This window comes from Kuraishia capsulata, genomic scaffold, assembly GCF_000576695.1.
Source record: "Kuraishia capsulata CBS 1993 genomic scaffold, Kuraishia_capsulata_scaffold_6, whole genome shotgun sequence".
NCBI classification, from domain to species: Eukaryota; Fungi; Ascomycota; class Pichiomycetes; order Pichiales; family Pichiaceae; genus Kuraishia; species Kuraishia capsulata.
In genome coordinates this window covers 674,458-692,072 of record NW_019172955.1, presented here as the reverse complement: position 1 = coordinate 692,072, position 17,615 = coordinate 674,458, and the positions used below count along the sequence as shown (strand labels likewise).

The 17,615-nt window shown below is 45.8% G+C and overlaps 10 protein-coding genes across 10 annotated transcripts; 3 read left to right on the top strand and 7 right to left on the bottom strand.

Moving 5' to 3' along the window:
• Positions 1 to 43: 43 nt before the first annotated feature.
• Positions 44 to 2,662, bottom strand: KUCA_T00005114001 (uncharacterized protein; the record flags this gene model as incomplete). Its single annotated transcript, XM_022606267.1, has 1 exon — positions 44 to 2,662. The coding sequence occupies one exon, from the start codon at positions 2,660 to 2,662 to the stop codon at positions 44 to 46; it is 2,619 nt and encodes an 872-aa protein (XP_022461116.1).
• A 534-nt stretch (positions 2,663 to 3,196) lies between these two features.
• KUCA_T00005113001 (uncharacterized protein) lies at positions 3,197 to 4,150 on the bottom strand (the record flags this gene model as incomplete). The annotated part of the gene is made up of 1 exon (XM_022606266.1): positions 3,197 to 4,150. One exon carries the CDS (start codon positions 4,148 to 4,150, stop codon positions 3,197 to 3,199), a length of 954 nt encoding a protein of 317 aa, XP_022461115.1.
• Positions 4,151 to 4,624: 474 nt separating this feature from the next.
• Positions 4,625 to 5,917, top strand: KUCA_T00005112001 (uncharacterized protein; the record flags this gene model as incomplete). The annotated part of the gene is made up of 1 exon (XM_022606265.1): positions 4,625 to 5,917. One exon carries the CDS (start codon positions 4,625 to 4,627, stop codon positions 5,915 to 5,917), a length of 1,293 nt encoding a protein of 430 aa, XP_022461114.1.
• A 279-nt stretch (positions 5,918 to 6,196) lies between these two features.
• Positions 6,197 to 8,074, bottom strand: KUCA_T00005111001 (uncharacterized protein; the record flags this gene model as incomplete). The annotated part of the gene is made up of 1 exon (XM_022606264.1): positions 6,197 to 8,074. The coding sequence occupies one exon, from the start codon at positions 8,072 to 8,074 to the stop codon at positions 6,197 to 6,199; it is 1,878 nt and encodes a 625-aa protein (XP_022461113.1).
• Positions 8,075 to 8,545: 471 nt separating this feature from the next.
• KUCA_T00005110001 (uncharacterized protein) lies at positions 8,546 to 10,864 on the bottom strand (the record flags this gene model as incomplete). The annotated part of the gene is made up of 1 exon (XM_022606262.1): positions 8,546 to 10,864. The coding sequence occupies one exon, from the start codon at positions 10,862 to 10,864 to the stop codon at positions 8,546 to 8,548; it is 2,319 nt and encodes a 772-aa protein (XP_022461112.1).
• Positions 10,865 to 11,118: 254 nt separating this feature from the next.
• On the bottom strand, positions 11,119 to 12,197 carry KUCA_T00005109001 (uncharacterized protein; the record flags this gene model as incomplete). The annotated part of the gene is made up of 2 exons (XM_022606261.1): positions 11,119 to 11,953; positions 12,022 to 12,197. The coding sequence occupies 2 exons, from the start codon at positions 12,195 to 12,197 to the stop codon at positions 11,119 to 11,121; spliced, it is 1,011 nt and encodes a 336-aa protein (XP_022461111.1).
• A 390-nt stretch (positions 12,198 to 12,587) lies between these two features.
• On the top strand, positions 12,588 to 13,750 carry KUCA_T00005108001 (uncharacterized protein; the record flags this gene model as incomplete). The annotated part of the gene is made up of 2 exons (XM_022606260.1): positions 12,588 to 12,636; positions 12,693 to 13,750. 2 exons carry the CDS (start codon positions 12,588 to 12,590, stop codon positions 13,748 to 13,750), a joined length of 1,107 nt encoding a protein of 368 aa, XP_022461110.1.
• A 145-nt stretch (positions 13,751 to 13,895) lies between these two features.
• On the bottom strand, positions 13,896 to 14,936 carry KUCA_T00005107001 (uncharacterized protein; the record flags this gene model as incomplete). The annotated part of the gene is made up of 1 exon (XM_022606259.1): positions 13,896 to 14,936. The coding sequence occupies one exon, from the start codon at positions 14,934 to 14,936 to the stop codon at positions 13,896 to 13,898; it is 1,041 nt and encodes a 346-aa protein (XP_022461109.1).
• A 337-nt stretch (positions 14,937 to 15,273) lies between these two features.
• On the bottom strand, positions 15,274 to 15,837 carry KUCA_T00005106001 (uncharacterized protein; the record flags this gene model as incomplete). Its single annotated transcript, XM_022606258.1, has 1 exon — positions 15,274 to 15,837. One exon carries the CDS (start codon positions 15,835 to 15,837, stop codon positions 15,274 to 15,276), a length of 564 nt encoding a protein of 187 aa, XP_022461108.1.
• A 239-nt stretch (positions 15,838 to 16,076) lies between these two features.
• KUCA_T00005105001 (uncharacterized protein) lies at positions 16,077 to 17,528 on the top strand (the record flags this gene model as incomplete). The annotated part of the gene is made up of 1 exon (XM_022606257.1): positions 16,077 to 17,528. One exon carries the CDS (start codon positions 16,077 to 16,079, stop codon positions 17,526 to 17,528), a length of 1,452 nt encoding a protein of 483 aa, XP_022461107.1.
• Between the last annotated feature and the right edge of the window lie 87 nt (positions 17,529 to 17,615).

The window sequence follows — 17,615 nt, the reverse complement described above, 5'->3', positions numbered from 1 at the left end:
ATTAGTAGGCTTTAAAGCATCCATGCAAAGTATGAGCTCTGGCTCAGAGACTAGTATCAGTCTCCATTTTGAAGACAGTCTCTCGATTAGAGTCTATGGTGTCTGAAACATTTTTCTCAGCAGGAGTGTTATCTGAAGTTTGATTTCCAGCAGGAGGTCCAGCCAGCCAGACGACTCTCCCACGATTATCGAATATGGCATTTTCATCACTCACCTCAATGACGCCTTTTAAATTCTCAATTTCAACCCTGCTCAGGCCCATGGGATCTCTGGGGATCCACACGGTTGGAGATTTGGCAGAAACGTCCGGATAATCATACGCATACTCGTCAGCATCGGGATCAGATTCTGGAATATGCCAGTAGCTACCGGGAAGATAGTGCCTCACTTGGTTGAAAGAATAGAATTTCCAGGGTTGCAGATACCTCTGTAAAGCATTTCCATGTACGTCCCGGGTTTCTTCCTCGTAATCGTCTGCCAGAAGACGAACACCCAGCCCATTTTCCATCTTGACAGAGTACTCTTCGAATGCACGGTCTGTCTCGAAAAGAGCACGTTGATTCAGAGGTTGATACGATACAGTTGAGCTAAAACCGTCCAATGGCCTCATACAATCAGTGGGCAAAAGATTGAGTTGTCCGTCGAACGACTTGTCGATTTGAACGTGTACGAACACCGTGAACCCCAACATGATTAGCTCCAGAACCACACAACCCCACGACTTACCAACGGCAAATATACCCGTGAGACAAATCTCTCCAAGATACAAACCAACTATGCTTTGGCGAAGAGCCCTTGGATAGTAAGCACCTCTATTATCCGCGGATTGGCCGGAGACGTAAGTGAGATTATGGAGATAGGCAACGTAGAGGAAGGCAAAACCCGCGAATGAAAACAGCATCATCATTGGGGAGATGACAGCATAGGCCAATGAGATCGCAAAAAGGTTTGCGTAGACAGGATACATGGTTCCCCAAGCATAACCACCTAACGCAGTGTATCTGGTCCATTTCTGTCTAGCCGTTATGTCCGCCAGGAAGCCCATGATGTAAAACATGACGAAACCAACAATCTGAACTAGGGCACCACCTGCGATGGAAAAACCTTGGAGCACCAGGTAAGATATGTAGAAGTTTGAGGATTTTGGAAGGTTTGAGGCAAGCAACTCCATTGCATTTCCCGGATCGTCCACGATTTGGGTGACTGTAGCTGCTGCTGATGATGACAACGCGGTCACTAGAAACACCTGAATCAGTTGGAATGCAAAATATGCGCTCTGTGTATAGTATTCGATGGACTGGGTGGTGGCTCTTCCAGCTATCTTTGCCATAGTCCTGATGAAAATTGGCAAGAGAAGCATCAAGAGGGCAAGTAAGACCGTGGGAAGAAGAGAAGTAATAAGTCCAAGAAGATCATCGGGCAGATTGTAGACAAACCGCAAGAAATGCAGTTTATTTGTCAAATAAGTCAGATTAGAGATCACACCAATAAAAGCGGTTGGAATCGACCATGTCAAGATCAGCACAATGATGGCTGACCCAGCTAAGACAGATCTCACCATCCTTTCCCACCAGAACAGTCTCATGTTCGGCCAAAAGATATCTGCCGGTTCAACACCAATATACTTGGCTTCCAGGTGCAATGGAGTATGGTTTCCACAAGTCTGGAAGGCAACTTGGGCATAGTATTGGTTGGTGAATTCCACAGTTACGGAGTTCATAGGTCTGGCTGATCTAAACTTGGCCTGCAATTCCTTGATCTCCTTATCGATCTTTGGGATCTCCTCCTTGCAGTACTCTATCGTGTCGTACTTGTGACCAAAGAGGGGAAGCAGGCGGAATGTCGGTCTTTTCTTTGTGGGAACATAGTCAATCATCTGGCTCGAGGGGTCTATTGGTTCCTGCTTCTTCTCGGCTTTGATCTTGGCTTTCATGGCTCTCAGCAACAGCTTGGTTAAAGCGGTTTCCAGTTGCATTGCGAGCATCTGGCGTCTCTTGACCTTTCCAGCCAATCTCCGCTGACCTCGCGCAATCCAGACCGTCTTAACACCGTCAAATAACTTGAAAAACTCCCTCTCATCGAGATATTGCTCGGGCACGGTCTGGAAGATGACAGTTCTGGAACTCAATTTTTTCGCATAATGAGGGGAGGCCAGTGCAGCCTGTCTTAACGAGTTGTAAAAGTACATCTCCCTGAATATCACAAACAGAACAGACCCGTAGAAAAACCAGGACATGAACACATGGGCGTAGTACTTGTCAGTACCTTTGACATTGGAGATGGAAAGCTGATCCAGGCCATGCGACAGTTTTCCATGAATAGCGTTAACCGGAAACAAAACAATCATCATGAGCATTCCACCAGCACTGACAAATCCCACCATAGTCAGGAACCGCAGAAAAAAGTAGCCATCCAGCCCGGCCTGCTCTATCACAAACTTGGGTGGTTTCCTCAACAGCACCCAAAGCCACGTGATCGGGTCTCTCGGCAGTGGGGTCGGTCGCAACGTGGTATTCACCAACGGATCGGATTTGGGCTGGTATATCCTGCTGAACTTGAGTCTGAACGTGATAAAGATAGCAATGAACGTGCCAAAGAGGGCGCCGTTGGCAGCTATGGAAGTGAGCACGTCCTGGGTAGATGTGTTTTTGGAGTCGGTCATATGGAGCTGGTGATAAATAAGAGCAACAGATAAAAGACAAAGAACAAAAAAAACAAGCCACGCCACCAAAGTAACAGCTCTTGGTCTGAAACAGATCCGAGTATCAGAATAAAATTTGGCTAAGTTGCTATGACAGAACCACAACACAGAATGTGATGCGATGAGATGGGCCCGTTTCGAATCTTAATTTTGCCTAACAACAGACAATGCTTAGATAATGCGCAACGGTCTAAATGGGGAATTTGAGTTGAATATAGGGATTTTGAGTGAGAATAAAAATATTATATGGACGTGTAGTAAGGTAGGGATATAGGGATATAGGGATAATTTGCATTTAATATTTTAGGAAAAACGGGCTCAATTGGTTGCTAGGTTGAGTTATTGGGTTTGGATTAGATTACGATGCTTATGATGCTTATGATGCTTATTGCCTGTATGGCTATATAAAACTTCATCCATGCTTTTTTCGTCGCAACCCCAATTGCACTCCGCTTTCTCATTATCATCATCGAACATGAACAAGTGGCTATTTCGCTATATAAAATAGTCCGCAACAGGCTTCTTGGAAGGTATCTCATTGCAATCCTGAAGAACACTGTCAAATACTGTGTAGGTCCTCTCAAGATCATCGCTCAGCGTCAACACAGCAGCCACGTTTCCACATCGATAGCAGTAATTCGGCGCAGACCACACAGTCACCAGACCGTGGTCAAATACCTCTTTATATCCCTCCATCACCAGCTGGTGGGCGCGCGCAATTAGACTGAGGTTGTTCCTATGCAGGAACTTTTTGGTCTCGTCGTATCCAAAGAGATAGCCAGCACCTCTCGGGGAAATTGCCCACGCAGGAATATTTTCCTCGGGGTCACTCCATAGTAGATCACACATGGAACCGTCGTGCGGTACCTCCTGTTTTCTGTCGATAAGCCTGATTTCGTCGATCTTCTCCACAGCTGGACTCAGACCTCCATGAATGCAGAATACACCACCAGACTCGCCAGAAGCACCCATTATGTAGGCCCCGAGAGATATGTAATCGAAAACATCACAGCAGTACCGCCACACGTTCGCGTTCCCGTATTTTCTCAAGCATTCGTCGTAAAATCCGTAAACAGAGGTGATTTGCCGCGACTCGTGGTTTCCTCTAATCAAAAAAATCCGGTCTGGATACCGCACCTTGTAGCACAAAAGCAACAAGAACGTCTCCAGAGAGTAGAAGCCTCGGTCCACAAAATCACCCAGAAACAAATATTTTGTTTCCGGTGGGTCTTTAGCAATCCTGAACAACGTCAGCAGGTCGTGAAGCTGGCCGTGGATATCACCACATATCGTTATGGGCGTGTCTATGAGTTGTATGTTGGACTCCTGCATCAACAGTTCCTGAGATAAAAAACAAAGCTGGCGAACATCATTTTCCGGAATAACGATGCATCGTTTGACGTCTTGGATTATTCTAGTTGCTGTTAGTACCGTCGATAGACTTGGCATATCTGTCTTGTTGCACACCAGAACGCGTGTGCGTGTTACATATGCACTCAATCGCAACTTACTTATCAAGATCGAGCATTATATTGTACAAACCCGCAACTGGGTGTCGTCTGAATGACCCGCAAACCACAACAAAAATCCCTTGACGAATAACCTTGCGGAAGAACCTTGTCGTATCTTTGCCAGACCTTAAGTGGAACTGGAGAAACGCCGTGCGTGTACCAAGAAGAATGCGGTCGCCGGTTTCCATGCACCCCGACCGGGAAACGGAATTGGAAAAAAAAACGGAAACGGGAAACCCACATGTTTTGGTTCTGACAGACCTCCAGAGAACATTTTCTTTTGTCTTGTTTGAGCTTCAGCTAATCAGAACAACTCTCTTCCCGGATTTGGAGGCCGATTGTTGTGATATTACCGCTCCAGTTATTGCTTTCAGTTCTTGGTGATTGGTGATTTTCAGATTGACTAGCGTATATGCCCACAATGGCTGGCGGCGAGAACGAGGCTCTGTTAGAAACGCAGTCATACCCATACTACGATGAAGATGGGTATTCCATATATTCCGAAAACACAACCAAGAGGAAACAAGTACTGAGATATGCGATTTATGCAGTCGGATTCCTGGTCGGTTTGCCGTTGCTTTATTTCCTGCTGATATATCTCCCCAACCTGGCGCCTCCCGGCGTCACGATACCTCAAATGACCAAGGTGGGCGAATCCAAAGTGTATTTACATCCTCTTGTGTCCCAAAGTGCCCAAGTGTTTGACAAAGATGAAGATGAAGAGACTCAAACACTTGGCCTCGAGCCGTTCCGCCAAAGTCCACCCCAATTCGACGAGTTTGAGTTTCTCGATTCAAACGACCCTCTGTTGGAAGAGCATTTGAAGTCAATAGCTTTGGAAAAGCACGCTAAAAAGCCGGTTAGGAGACTCATCATCATTGGGGATGTTCACGCATCGTTGAAACAATTGACCAAGCTCTTGGACAAAGTGCAGTATGACGGTGGAAAAGAAGACGAAGTGATACTTCTTGGAGACTTTGTAGCGAAGGGAAAGGACTCCATCGGCGTTCTTGATTGGGCGATCATGCACAACTCGGGTTGTGTTTTGGGAAATCACGAACTGAGCGTGTTGGAGAGATATGCTCAGTTTCACGGTGTTTCGCCTCCTAACTTTGGGTTGGATACTCGTGTGTCTACACAGCTGTTTGATTTGGATGAAGAGATGAGAATAGCCAAGAGACTTCGGCCTGAACATGTCAGTTTCCTCGCCTCGTGCCCCGTGATCAACCAATTGGGCCCAGTTCCGCATATGAACAAAAAGCAGACCCATTATCTGGCCAATCCATTGAATGGAGTTGCTGTTCATGGAGGGTTGATCTGGAACATGACTTTGGAAAACCAGGATCCTGATGTGGTGACTACTGTTAGATCGTTGCTGCCCCCAGACTTTGTTGTTGCAACAGATGATCCGCATGACCAGGGTAGTCAACCGTGGTCGCGGTATTGGAACAAGCACCAGAGATTGGTGTACAAGTCGGCCCCGAAAGAAGACCTCAAGAGTGGTAAACCTGTTGGAACCATGGTGTTATATGGCCATGATGCTAAGCGTGGGCTTAAGTATAAAGAGTACACCACCGGGTTGGATTCGGGGTGTGTTTATGGCGGGAAGCTGAGTGCAGAGGTTATATGGAGTGAAGCTCAAACCAAGGCAGATGGTACGAGTAAAGTTGTTTATCAGAGACAGTCAGTACAAGTTTCGTGTTAGATGAATGATCGAGGACAAACAGCTCATTGGTCGTCCATAGTGTGAGACAATATTCTTAGTCAATTTGTTTTCTTTTATACTTGTGCGCAAATTGGAGTTTATTTTGAATTTTATCTCAAATTTCACTTGGAAGAGTACTCTGGGGTTCATACTGGGGCCACCTATAATGATCATCACCAGGTCTCGGCCCCCACTTCATCTGCAGTTCATTCTGAAAGTGACTACAACTTTCGTCGTAAATCTCATCTTGAGTTTTACCTTAAATATGACCTGTAGCCTTCAACTCTTGGACCTTCCCGACCTGGTAGGCTTGACAACATCCTCACCAAGCATCCGAAGAAATTTCCTGCGCATTTCCACATACTCTTTTCCATGAACTTCTTCAAGGAAGGCCAACTTCTGCCCAAGCATCAGACACATATCTTCGTCTGCAGACCAATAGCCCCTTACACCCGTAGGTATAGCTTCATCGTGTTGAAAAAAGAACGAGACGCAATTGCCAAACGCAACGGGATCAGCACTGCATGATACTAACATGCTTTCTGCCCAGACACCATCCATCCCTAATTCCTTGAGACCAGCAATAAGTTTCTTTGGATTTTTGCCTAGTTTCTTTGTTATTGTCCTTACCTTTGCAACGTACTCTTCCTCCGTGAAGTTCTCCATGACCTGCGGCGCAATTGGAGGTGTGAAAGTTTCGCCAAGAGGTAGCTGGGTCTGGGTATATGGTTGTGATGCCAATTTTGAAAACGAGCCACCTTCGCCCTCGGTTTCATTCGCGTCGTCATTGCTAACTTCGGGCTCGTGACTGTTCAATAATGGCTCTATAGCGAACTGTACACTTTTGGGTACTGGTTTCTCAGCAAGAGATATGGGCTCGTTGTTATCTTCTTCGTCTTGAACATGTAATTGGCTGGCAGATGCATGCTCGGTCATGACACTTAATAAACTCTTGGCCTCCTCGGTCTCAGCGTCGTCCGCTTCATCTAAATCGGGGGCACCATCCCTGTAAGTCGAATGGCCCTCCTCAAGAGCAGGAGCATTATAATCATGAGGGTGGAGTCGAATACAGTTCTTCGGATCAGCTAGCTGCAATGGCCTTATTCCCAGAGCCATAGGCGTCTTACCGATACTCTGGGTGTACTCGTAGAAGTCCTTGTACTTTTGCGCTCCATATGGACTTACGAACTTCAGCCATCTGTTCCTCCATGCCTCAGGCTTGTGCGACGAATATTTTTGCGCGAACAGTTCAAAAAAAGTCGTCGAATTAACCTGCTCATCACCCTCAGTTGCTTCTAAAATCTCCACACTCAACGTGTAGTCGTCTTCGGCCGTAAACCGCAGCTTGCTCTCCCAAAACGAATCACCAACAATCTCCTTCAATAACTCTCCATGTATGTCATGTCTGATAGTTCCAGTTGCAGGGTCTAACTGGTACACCCACTCGAGGTCTCTGGCAAGAGTATATCGAAATCGCGTACGAATAGACGAAGATGAATGTTCTGTCCCATTATGTATCAAAAGCGCCTCGGCGATCTCCTTGTAGTAGCTCTTGGACTTGCACTTGTCCGGCCTGAGTCTGATCATATCCAGTATGATCACATCATCCGCCTTGGTGAACGGCACATATGCTCTTTTCGGCTTCACGCGTTTCGACTCCACGTTATCAGCTTCTGCCTCTGGGGCAGAAACTGGAGGTTCCTTTCTCTTCCTTGCCAAAGGAGCCAAACTGCTGATAGCGGCTTTCGCAGTCCTGTCTGTCTTGAAATGTGCATGTGTCTCGTTGGGAGGAACAAACTTGTAACTTTCCAACGGTGTGCGACCTCTGGATTTCAGCGAATCAAACAAGAAGCTAGTGCTATACACATCATAGCCATCGTGTGCACTTGAAAATTCATCCTTCGAATCTGCAAAAAGGAGCAACTCATCATTTTCTAGAACGTCAGTGTCTGGAAAAATATCATTCTCCGAGGAATTCACCATTTTCCCACCCAAAGTTCTTACTGCGGCTCTGATCAGCTCGTAGTCATCGCGTTTCCCCATCACGAAAATGGCCTTTCCCTTTAGCGAGCGCGAAAACCGCTCATTGTTATTTTTTTTCGGAGCATCACTCTGCCTGGATGCTCCAAATCCCAGCGACCTGATTAGCCTGTTCATTGGTCTGATTGGAGAGTTTGGAGGCGAAAAGAGTGACAAGAGCCAGGATCAAAAGCCCCTTGATAATCTACGGAAACAAAAACAAACATCAAATTTATATGGATACACACTACCTTCCCCAAGCTGAACGTGCGGCTTGACAATTTGAAAGCGTTATCTGTGAAAAATCCAAGTTGCTGAAAAAGCTAATTTCAGTTTTACAAACTTTTGAAACTGACGAGACTACTCGAATGATATTCAAAACACCAGGTATTCAGTCTAAAAACATGCAACTGGCGCAAAAGAGAATCATGTACTTCAATATATAGCATGCAAATAACGTATGCAGATAACTTATGAGCAGACCAAGTTCAACCAAAAACTTTCAGAAATCATAACCACAATAAAAAAAACCACTCAAAAATTATAGACACCAAGTTTCTTCATCAACCCAAATCGCGACAAAATATAAAAAGCAGCAGCCAACAACAACTAGCCACCACCAACACCAGCCGGCCTGGGAACTTCCTTCTGAATCACCAATTCCCGAGACAACAGCTTTCTCAATTGAGGACTGACAGGCGTGAGACCTTCACCATTTGAATTCTGTAGGCCATGAATTCCTTCATGTGCATTTTCTCTTTCCACAATGGCAACCATATTTCTGAACTTCAAGAACAGCAACTCTGCTCTCAGCAAAATCTGTTCCAGATTGATGTGGCCTGATATATCGTTCATATACTTCAACACCTCGTCAAAAGCATGGAGATTGTTAATCATGATCCTGGAGTGCTGGTCCAATACTGCCAGAGCACAGAACAGGAAAAACTGCGATGAATAGTAGTCTGTCCACAACACCTCCCATAATCTCATGGTGTCTTCATAGGACAACTCCCGTTTGAACCAAACGAGCAGCATTCTGAAGAAGAAGAACAGATTGTTAGACTCGCACTTCACCAAATGGATATATAAATCGGGCAACATGAATTGGACCAATTCGTTCAAAACCTCCATCTGATTCTTCATTCCTGACAGATCTCTCACAAAGTTTCTCTCCATCCTTTCCATGAACCTTGAAAAGCCCCAGAAAGCCAACGACTCGTCTTCTAAGACAAAGTATATAGGAGATAGAAGGTCAGTCATACCTTGCACGTAACCGAGGTTCGTATTCAGTTCATTGTACGAGATCAAGATGGATCTCAGTATGTCTAGATGAGGGTTGCGGATGATGGAAACATCGCTATCATCGTCATCATCATTAGTGGTTTCAGGTGCAGTTGCTCCATCCTCGGTGCTATCAGGGGTAGTACGCTCTTCTGACGCAGGACCATTGCCTTTGTAGATTGAAATATCGCGATCCGTTCTCTTAATGTCTTTTTCAATTCGAAATTTTTGATCCTTCCAGAACTCGTCTTCTTGTTGCCTCTTTAAGTCTGTTGTCCAAATTTCCTTGAAGCCATTATAGGTACTCAGGAAGGTTTGGTCAAGCATTTTCCTTTCGTGCCTCGAGGTGTCCCATGGATATACACCCAATAGGAACAGCCATGCTTCTTTGCGAACTTCTTTGTCCTCCAGACACCCATGAAACACTCTCTCCTTGACTTCATCAACTGTGATCAGAAGACTACCAGTATGGTCGAAAAACGAGTCCCACTCTACTTTGGACACAGCTTTCCGCCTGGTTGCCTTGGACAACTCTTGCGGAGTCAAACTGGTTAGACTCTCGCCCAGTTCCTCCTGGATCAGTTTTCGATATGCATCATCCAATATGACCACCTTGCGTGTTTGCTCCGCCTGCTCCTGTAATTGAAGGGCCCATTTTGCAAGGAAAACGTTGGCACTGTCGAATTCGTCACCGATGGCTTTAACTTCAGGTTTGCTTAACAGCTTCAATATGGGCTCTGGAATATCAGACTTTACGTCGTGAACTTTCCTCCTGGCTAGTTTAGTAACAGAAGCCAAGCCACCCAAAATCTTCCACTTAGCATCCGTGATGAAACTCTCGAAATTCTGACTAGCCTGCTTGAAGGGATCTTTCACCTTGGCATCTGCCACATTTTGGGGAATGAAATTCCTCAGATCCTCACTTGTTGGATTGACCAATAACACACCCCGCTCCAATGTAGACTCTTCCAGAACACAGAAGTTTTTCAGAACAGTCACAAAGCTATCACCACCCCAGTAAAACACAACCGAATTTCCCGTGGAGGAACTATTCGTGGCAAACGGCTCAAAGTTTTGCCTTCTCAGTTTCTCCTCTCTCATCGTTCCGGGAGACTCGTCATCATGAAAAAACAGTACAGGTACCTTTTCACCGGCTGAGGTGTGAATCACTATCGATCCCCACCACATTCCATCTGCCTTGGGTCTGACCTGGATGCTGAACATGTTCGAGATACTCACACCAAAGGCGTAGGTCATAAGCGACGAAAGGGGTGGTCTATTAATGAATACCTTCTTCACAGGCTCATTGGAAGAATCCAGCCTGCTCTCTGTAACTTCGGTTCCTGCTATCCGACGAGGCCTGAGCAAACCTTCATCTTCTCCATGCAAGCCATATAAGTCAAACCAGTCGAGAGTACTTTTATCATCTTTATTCAAGCCCTCTTCTGGAAGAAATGCCACCAATAAATCAGAATTTGAACAGTCCTTGAACGGTCTTGTGATGGTCAGATAGCCTGGGATGTTGTCCTTGGATGATTTCGTGGGGTGGATGTATACCTTAGATTTAGCAAACAGCAATTGGGATTTCCCTGCCGGAAACTTAAACGGATTATTTGCAGACCTTCTAGGCACCAGAGAATCTGTCATAATCAATAAAAAAGTAAACTTCTAATGAGAAAGAAGAAGAGGAAGAAGTGAATAAAGAATGAAAAGGTCATGTCCTAAGGCAGAGGTGGCGATGCTGATCAGCCTCTTTATCCCTGAGCCGCACGACCTACTGCGGCTTGAAAAATTAGGCAAACAAGTCAAGCTTAAAATACATTTTCATACTACTATACAACGAAAAAAAATACACAAAATAGCGCCAATTGCGGCACTCGCGGGTAAAATCCGCTAACTCCTCATTTTGGAATGCTCTCTCTAATCAGCTCATGGTCAATGTTGTCGATGAACCCGCTGGCCTGCGAGTCTTGTTTCTTCAACTCGTCGTCCACATTTGACTCGGACTTCGAGTTCGATCCATGCGAGTGGCCTTGGTGACTTTCGGGCAAGTAAGAAGACAGTTGCAGCAGATTGGCCATATCTTCCGGCAAAACCTCACCTGTAGAACCCGAACTGGAACCCGTGTTGGTAGGTTGGCGATAGGCCACCGTCCTTGCTGCTAGTTCCACTGCCGCCTGGGCCTGAGCCTGGGCCTGTGCCTCGTTGGCGTTCTCAGTCTCCTTCTGTATGAGCCTGCCCAACTGCGACAGATCAGGGTAGGCGTTGTCGCTGGGGATCTTCTTCCAATCGTAGGGAGCATGGTGCTTGTGGTTGTAATAGATCATCACCATTCCATCCGTCAGATCGTAGCTAAGGGTAATTTTCGATTCACACCGTTCAACCTTGAGCTTGTTGGGAACGGATCTCTTGTGCTCGGATCTCGACTTGCGCTGTCTGGAAGAATCCTGGCTGCAGATAAACATGAACGAGATCTTCTTGGTCTTGCTACCACCCTTGTGGTAGTCACGAACAGGAAATTTAAAACCCGTGGCATTCATCAAAGGATCCATATATGCCTGCACCAGCATTTTGGAGGTGACCTGGAAAATCTCTAGAGTGACCTCTTCTGGTGCAAACCTTCGGAACTCGATGGGAGCAGGCCCTCTGAAATTGTGCTCCAAAATATCGATAGCCTGGTTGAACTTGATTCTCTCCAAAAAATCATGAAAATCTGTAAACAAATTGGGCAAAGTGCTATAACTATTGTTGAATCAACGGTTAGTAAACTGGAAAACTAGAATAGTGGAAGACACTCAACTTACTCTTTAACGGCCCTAGACTCAATTTTTCTCTTCTCCCTGCAAGACAAACAAGTCTGGTATTTTTCAAGCATTTCCGGAGTCTCGCGATCTCTCTTCACTCTGCACCGCGAGCACTTTCTGACCGGATCTTTCTGAGCCGCATCCAAGGATGCGAAGTGAGACGGAACTGCCTGCATTGTTGTTTTTCTTGCAATCTGATTTTCCAAAAAACCAAAGCAACTGGTGGCAAATTAAACTCGCACGATCCAGATCAATCTATCAATGCCCCTTTTTTTGCCGGGACGGAATAACAGTAACGGAGTGCTCAACAACGCGTCAGTAGCCAAACAGTCAATTTGAGCAGTGTCACTAAACTGTTTGTTAGCAAAGTCTGTTGCCTCAGGAGAAGTTGAAGAAGCTCACGGGTTTTTGTTGACAGATTGGTCGGCTTTTTTTGGGTGGGCACGACATCCAAAGTGAGTTGGACACTACTAGAGGTGGAGTCGAACGGAATCAGGAAACGGTGTAGTTGACGGTGAATAGTCGAGCGCAAGCGTGTTGCATTATATAAGAAAACACAATACAAGATGTCCGAATCGGATTCGATGAGCGAGTTGTCTGATGTTGCCGACGATGGTATGTATTGAGTTTGCAAGTACACGCAGGCTAGTGGTTACTAACACGTTCTCAAGAAGTGGATGATAGTTTGATGATAGACGAAAGCGACTCAGAAAACGTGTCGAATTCAAAACTCAGCAAGGGAAATACCGTTGTTTCGAGTGAAGAAGAGGATGAGGAGGACGGAGACGGAGAAGACAATGACGACGATGAGGACGACGAAGAGGAGGAGTTGGAGGAGGAGGAGGATTATAACCCTGATGAATACGACGTGGATCTCAAGCTGCCTGTTGACGACGACGAAGAAATTGCTGCCATTGATGATGAGGACGAAGAAGAAGAGGAAGAAGAGACGCCTATTCCCAAAGCCAAGCCAGCACAGGCTTCGAGAAGGCCTGCCAGGAACACCACCCAAGGTTTAGATACTTCTTTGATAGAAGAAAAGTCAGGAAGGGGTCAGCGCGCCCGTGGAAAGCCTAACTACGCAGAGGTAGGCTATGACGACCTTTTGGACCAAGACGATCAAGATGACGACCAAGAAGACGACGATGGAACGGGATTGGGCGATGACGATTTCGAGGAAGACTGGGAGTCTGCCACTCCCGTGGCTGACGTTTCTCGTATGACTGGAAGACAGAAGGCCAAATATTTTGGTACCACTAGCGAAGAGCCTGTTGCGGAGCCGGTTTATGTGATTCCGCCCTCGGCCGCAACGGCGACTTCCTCGGCTGCTGCTCCCAGACCAAGAATCTCACAGGAGCTATTGGCTCTTTCGAATGAGCCGATCAAGAAAAAGATATTGACAGAAGAGGAAATCCAATCCAGAAGGGCCGAAAACGCGCGTAAGAGGAAAAATTTCAACGAAAAGAGACTGGAGGAAGAGAAGAGAGACACATTGAACAAGCTCCTGAAGAAGAGAGCTACCAAGGTGAAGACAAAAAGTGCTTTACAGACCGAGTACGAAGAAGAAGACGAGAGATCGCATCGAGGTGCTTCCAGGATATTGGACAAACCAAGAAGGCCGTTGATGCAACATAAGGCTCTGTTCACATGGCGGTCTTCGATAAAAGGAGCTACGCCAGAAGAGAAGAAGGTAGAACTGGCTCTGGGGATACCGAATGAGGTGCTGTAATTTCAGTCTAAATATAGGAATTTGGAAATGTCCGAGAAGGCGTCTCCTGCGGTATGTATCTGAGGTTGTGAGGGAGCACTCTTGTGAGCATTCAATCTATGTATAAGTGGATATCAATCTGATATTGAGTCAATGGCTTGGCCTGTCAAAAACCCCAGACCGTGGCACGCTGACGTCTCTTCTGCGCCTTCTGCTTATAGTAATATCCGTAAACTAGTCCAGCGGCCATGCCCCCAAGATGGGCTGCATAGTCCAACGAACCAAACTTGAAAATACAGCCCAAAATGTTATAAATCGCAAATCCACCGAAAGCAGTGGATGCTCCTCCCCATATCGGTACGAACCACAAGCTAACATTAGCGGTAGGGAACAACGCTGTGAATACACCGAAGATAGCACAAACCGCTCCAGAGGCACCCAAACTCACAGAGTTGGTGGCTAGTCTAAACACCTTTGGATATGCCAGAGAAGCCAAAGACGATATGACAGCTCCGTTGAGATAAACCTCAAGGAAGTTGGCTGGGCCCAGGACCTGGATCAGAGTAGTGGAGAAAGAGTACAGACACCACAGGTTGAACAGAATGTGCCAGAAATCCTGGTGCGAGAAAGCAGAGCCTAGCATCGACCAATTGCTCCACATGGCTTGTTTATCCAACAAAAAGTATCTGTACAAGACCCTTCCAAACTGATTACTTCTCCAGGCCATGAAAACTAGAACGTTCAGCCCGATAATTGAGTACAACACCACCGGTTGCCTCAACCGAGCAGGCACTAACTGGACCGCATATGGAGCCAAAAAATGAGTTCCCAAGCCAAACGCAATTGTGAACACCAAAGGGCCCACCAAGCTGTTGAATCTGGACCCTCCGAATCGACTGTAGCTGAAGTTCAATTGTCTATGGGTAGCGAATGTCCTCCAGTTTGAGAGAACAGAGCGCAAATTGCTGATTTGGCCGTATCTAGTGACTATTCCATATGGAATTGTCAATCTTTTAACCCCAAGGTGTGACATGGGGGTCTTGGTGGCCCTTTGGATCTTGTTGAAATGATTGGCGAAACTGACACCTCTTTGGAAAAATGGGAAGACCATGGAGGCACCATCCTTTTTAGCCGTGGATGATAATCTCACCAGGTTACCGCTGAAAAACCATCTAGAAGTGGTCCTCAGCATGATTTGCCTGTTCATGTTGTCCTTGATGTGGTTTATTGGAGATGAATGTGGCAACTGCGAAGATTGTTGTAGTATTGGGGTGAGTTATAGTAGTGGGCCATTCCAAATTATAGCCGCACGCGATGGCTGGGAAGTACCGAGCTGTTTAACCTGGACGGGCAGAAGTGTCAAAAAAACGCCTACACGAAATACGAAAAAGTATGCGATAGAAGCATTCAGGTTACTCATTGAGCTGGAACACTTAGGTCAAACATCTAGCGATTGTCTAGTTCAGGAAGCACCCATCAGCTCGTCAATTTCGTCTTAGCCCCGTACTTCTTACTTTTTGTGAAGACAATATGCCATCTTCCCTTCACTCTTTCTGCAGCAAAGTGCTTAGTCCAAGTAATCCCAGCAGGGCATACTTGAAGTACACATTCTCCGTAATCAGAATCGTCACATAGCCCAACTTGGGAATATACCCCATTACCTTTCCGACTATATCGTCCTCCCTGTCCAAATAAGTCTGGCCATATGCGTAGAGTGGCAAATCATCAGTTGGGTTATTATCACCCTTGGTCAATAGCAGCTGCCTCACTTTTCCTGGTTCGTGAACCGGTTTCTTCGATCTGGCAGATCTCTTTTTCGTCTTGACCTCCGGTATCACTTTGTGTTCTCTCATTACCCGATGCACAATCGGAATCTCCTTCTCCTTGATATTGTAAACAACTATGTCACCAACATCAACGTATTGGTTTCTATTCCACAGAAATAATATATCGCCTCTCTGGAATGCCGGTTCCATAGAGCCCGATAACACCACCACGATTGGCGAGCTGGAACCGGTGACCAGAGCCAATCCCTTCCAGAACATAAATGCAGAGCAAACCACCATAGCTATGTTCAGCCCCTGTATGAGTTGTTGTCGTAAATTCATTGAGGTTTGGAATCTTCGGTTTATTCAAGACGGGGGATCTAGTAGTTGCTTGACAATTGTGGAAAATACAAATACGACGAGCAATCTCGACAAGCGCTGCCTCAGACAATGCCAATGCTCCAAATTCAAAACTTCCAGTTTGAATCCGATCTAATCGCACTGCTTTACGATAACCACGAGATCGAAACGTTCATGTCAACCACGTCTACAGCATTAGTAGCCCTGGCCCCAGATATAATATGTTTGACACACTACCTTATCAAAACCCGAAAAGTAAACAATGGGCCTCAATGCAGAACAGAGTTGATATCACCGTGGCTGTTCTCAAAACTTTTGCTTCCTGCAAATTTTGGCTCGATTATTACGCTTTTAATCCAATGGATAAATCAACGGCTATGAATGATACGCCGTATCAAGTGGAATTGAACGCGTCAGCCACGAGGCTGATTGGAGATAGTAGCTCACATTTGGATAGATTACCCACACTTTATGAGGTTCTGAACAGGAAAACACAAGCACCGGTTGACTTATGGAGTTTTTACGTTTACATGAGAGATAGCCAACAAGCAATTGATTATCTTGACTTTTGGATTGATTGCGTTCAACACCTGAATCTGTGCAAAAACTATGTGAAGGGATTGAGGAGATCGTTACACGTTAACGACAGGATCAGAAATGCTCCCCAAGTTGCTGAGATTGCTATTCAAAGATTACATGGGCCTTCTACGGAGTCGTTGGGAATTTCTGCAGACCCTTTGAAAAGAGATACGATGAAATCTGTGGATTCGTCAGTATTGCTTGATCTGATCAACCAGCAGGAGCTACTAGGAGAGGATGATTCCCACAGACTTAGTGCTTTTTTGAGAGGGGAGGGAAAAGTACAGACGAATGATCCTGCAGTGATCAACAGGATTGAGGAGCTGAAGAGGAGATCTGAATCCACTTCGGGAGACTTTAACTTCAGCCAGTTTGACACACAACAGGAGACCAAAGCCAGAAATAGGGTTTCCACAATCAACCCCGAAATGTTGGAGTATTTGATTGAGGAAGAGGACAAAAATGGCATGGTGGGGCCCAATGGAAAAAACCAGTTTGTGACGCGACTGACATTGAGGAAGTCATCCCAAAAGTTGATCAATACTTACTTTGCCAACAACTCTGACAAGAGGATAGTGATTCCAGATCATATAGTCAATCGTGTTCTCCGTTACGTTGAGCAGGAAGGAAGAGACGATCCGGAAGTGTTTGATGAGCCCCGCAACTTTGTGTTCAGGGCAATGGAGAACGAAGCATTTCCTGGCTTCCTTTCGTCGCATGCTATATCCAACGTCACATCCATGTCTTCAGCTGTTCGGTTTTTTCTTTCTATATTTTTCGCTTTTGTTGGATTTTGGGTTGGCTATGTGCTGATTTTCCTGGACTGGCATCCAAAACCACAAAGGGCTGTTGTTGTGGTTCCATTCTTCCTCGCCAGCTATTTGATGCTTTCCTCACTCTACTTTTTGGATCCATTCTTAGTGTTCCTCGGTTACAGCGAGTCGAAAGCGGCTCATAAAGGCTTCATCCCTATACGAGAGCCCTTCGTGGCAAAGTTACTGAGGTCCAGGGCAATATGGGTGCTTTTCCTGATTTGTATTGTTGCCGCTGCTTTGAGCGTTGTGTTTGCTCTAGTTCCTGGACGCAGGCTTTGAGAGTACTACTGGTATAGGCTCCAATATCGTGGAATTAAACTTTTAAGAGAACAAAGTGAAACTAGTGAAACGAGTTTTTGTACATAA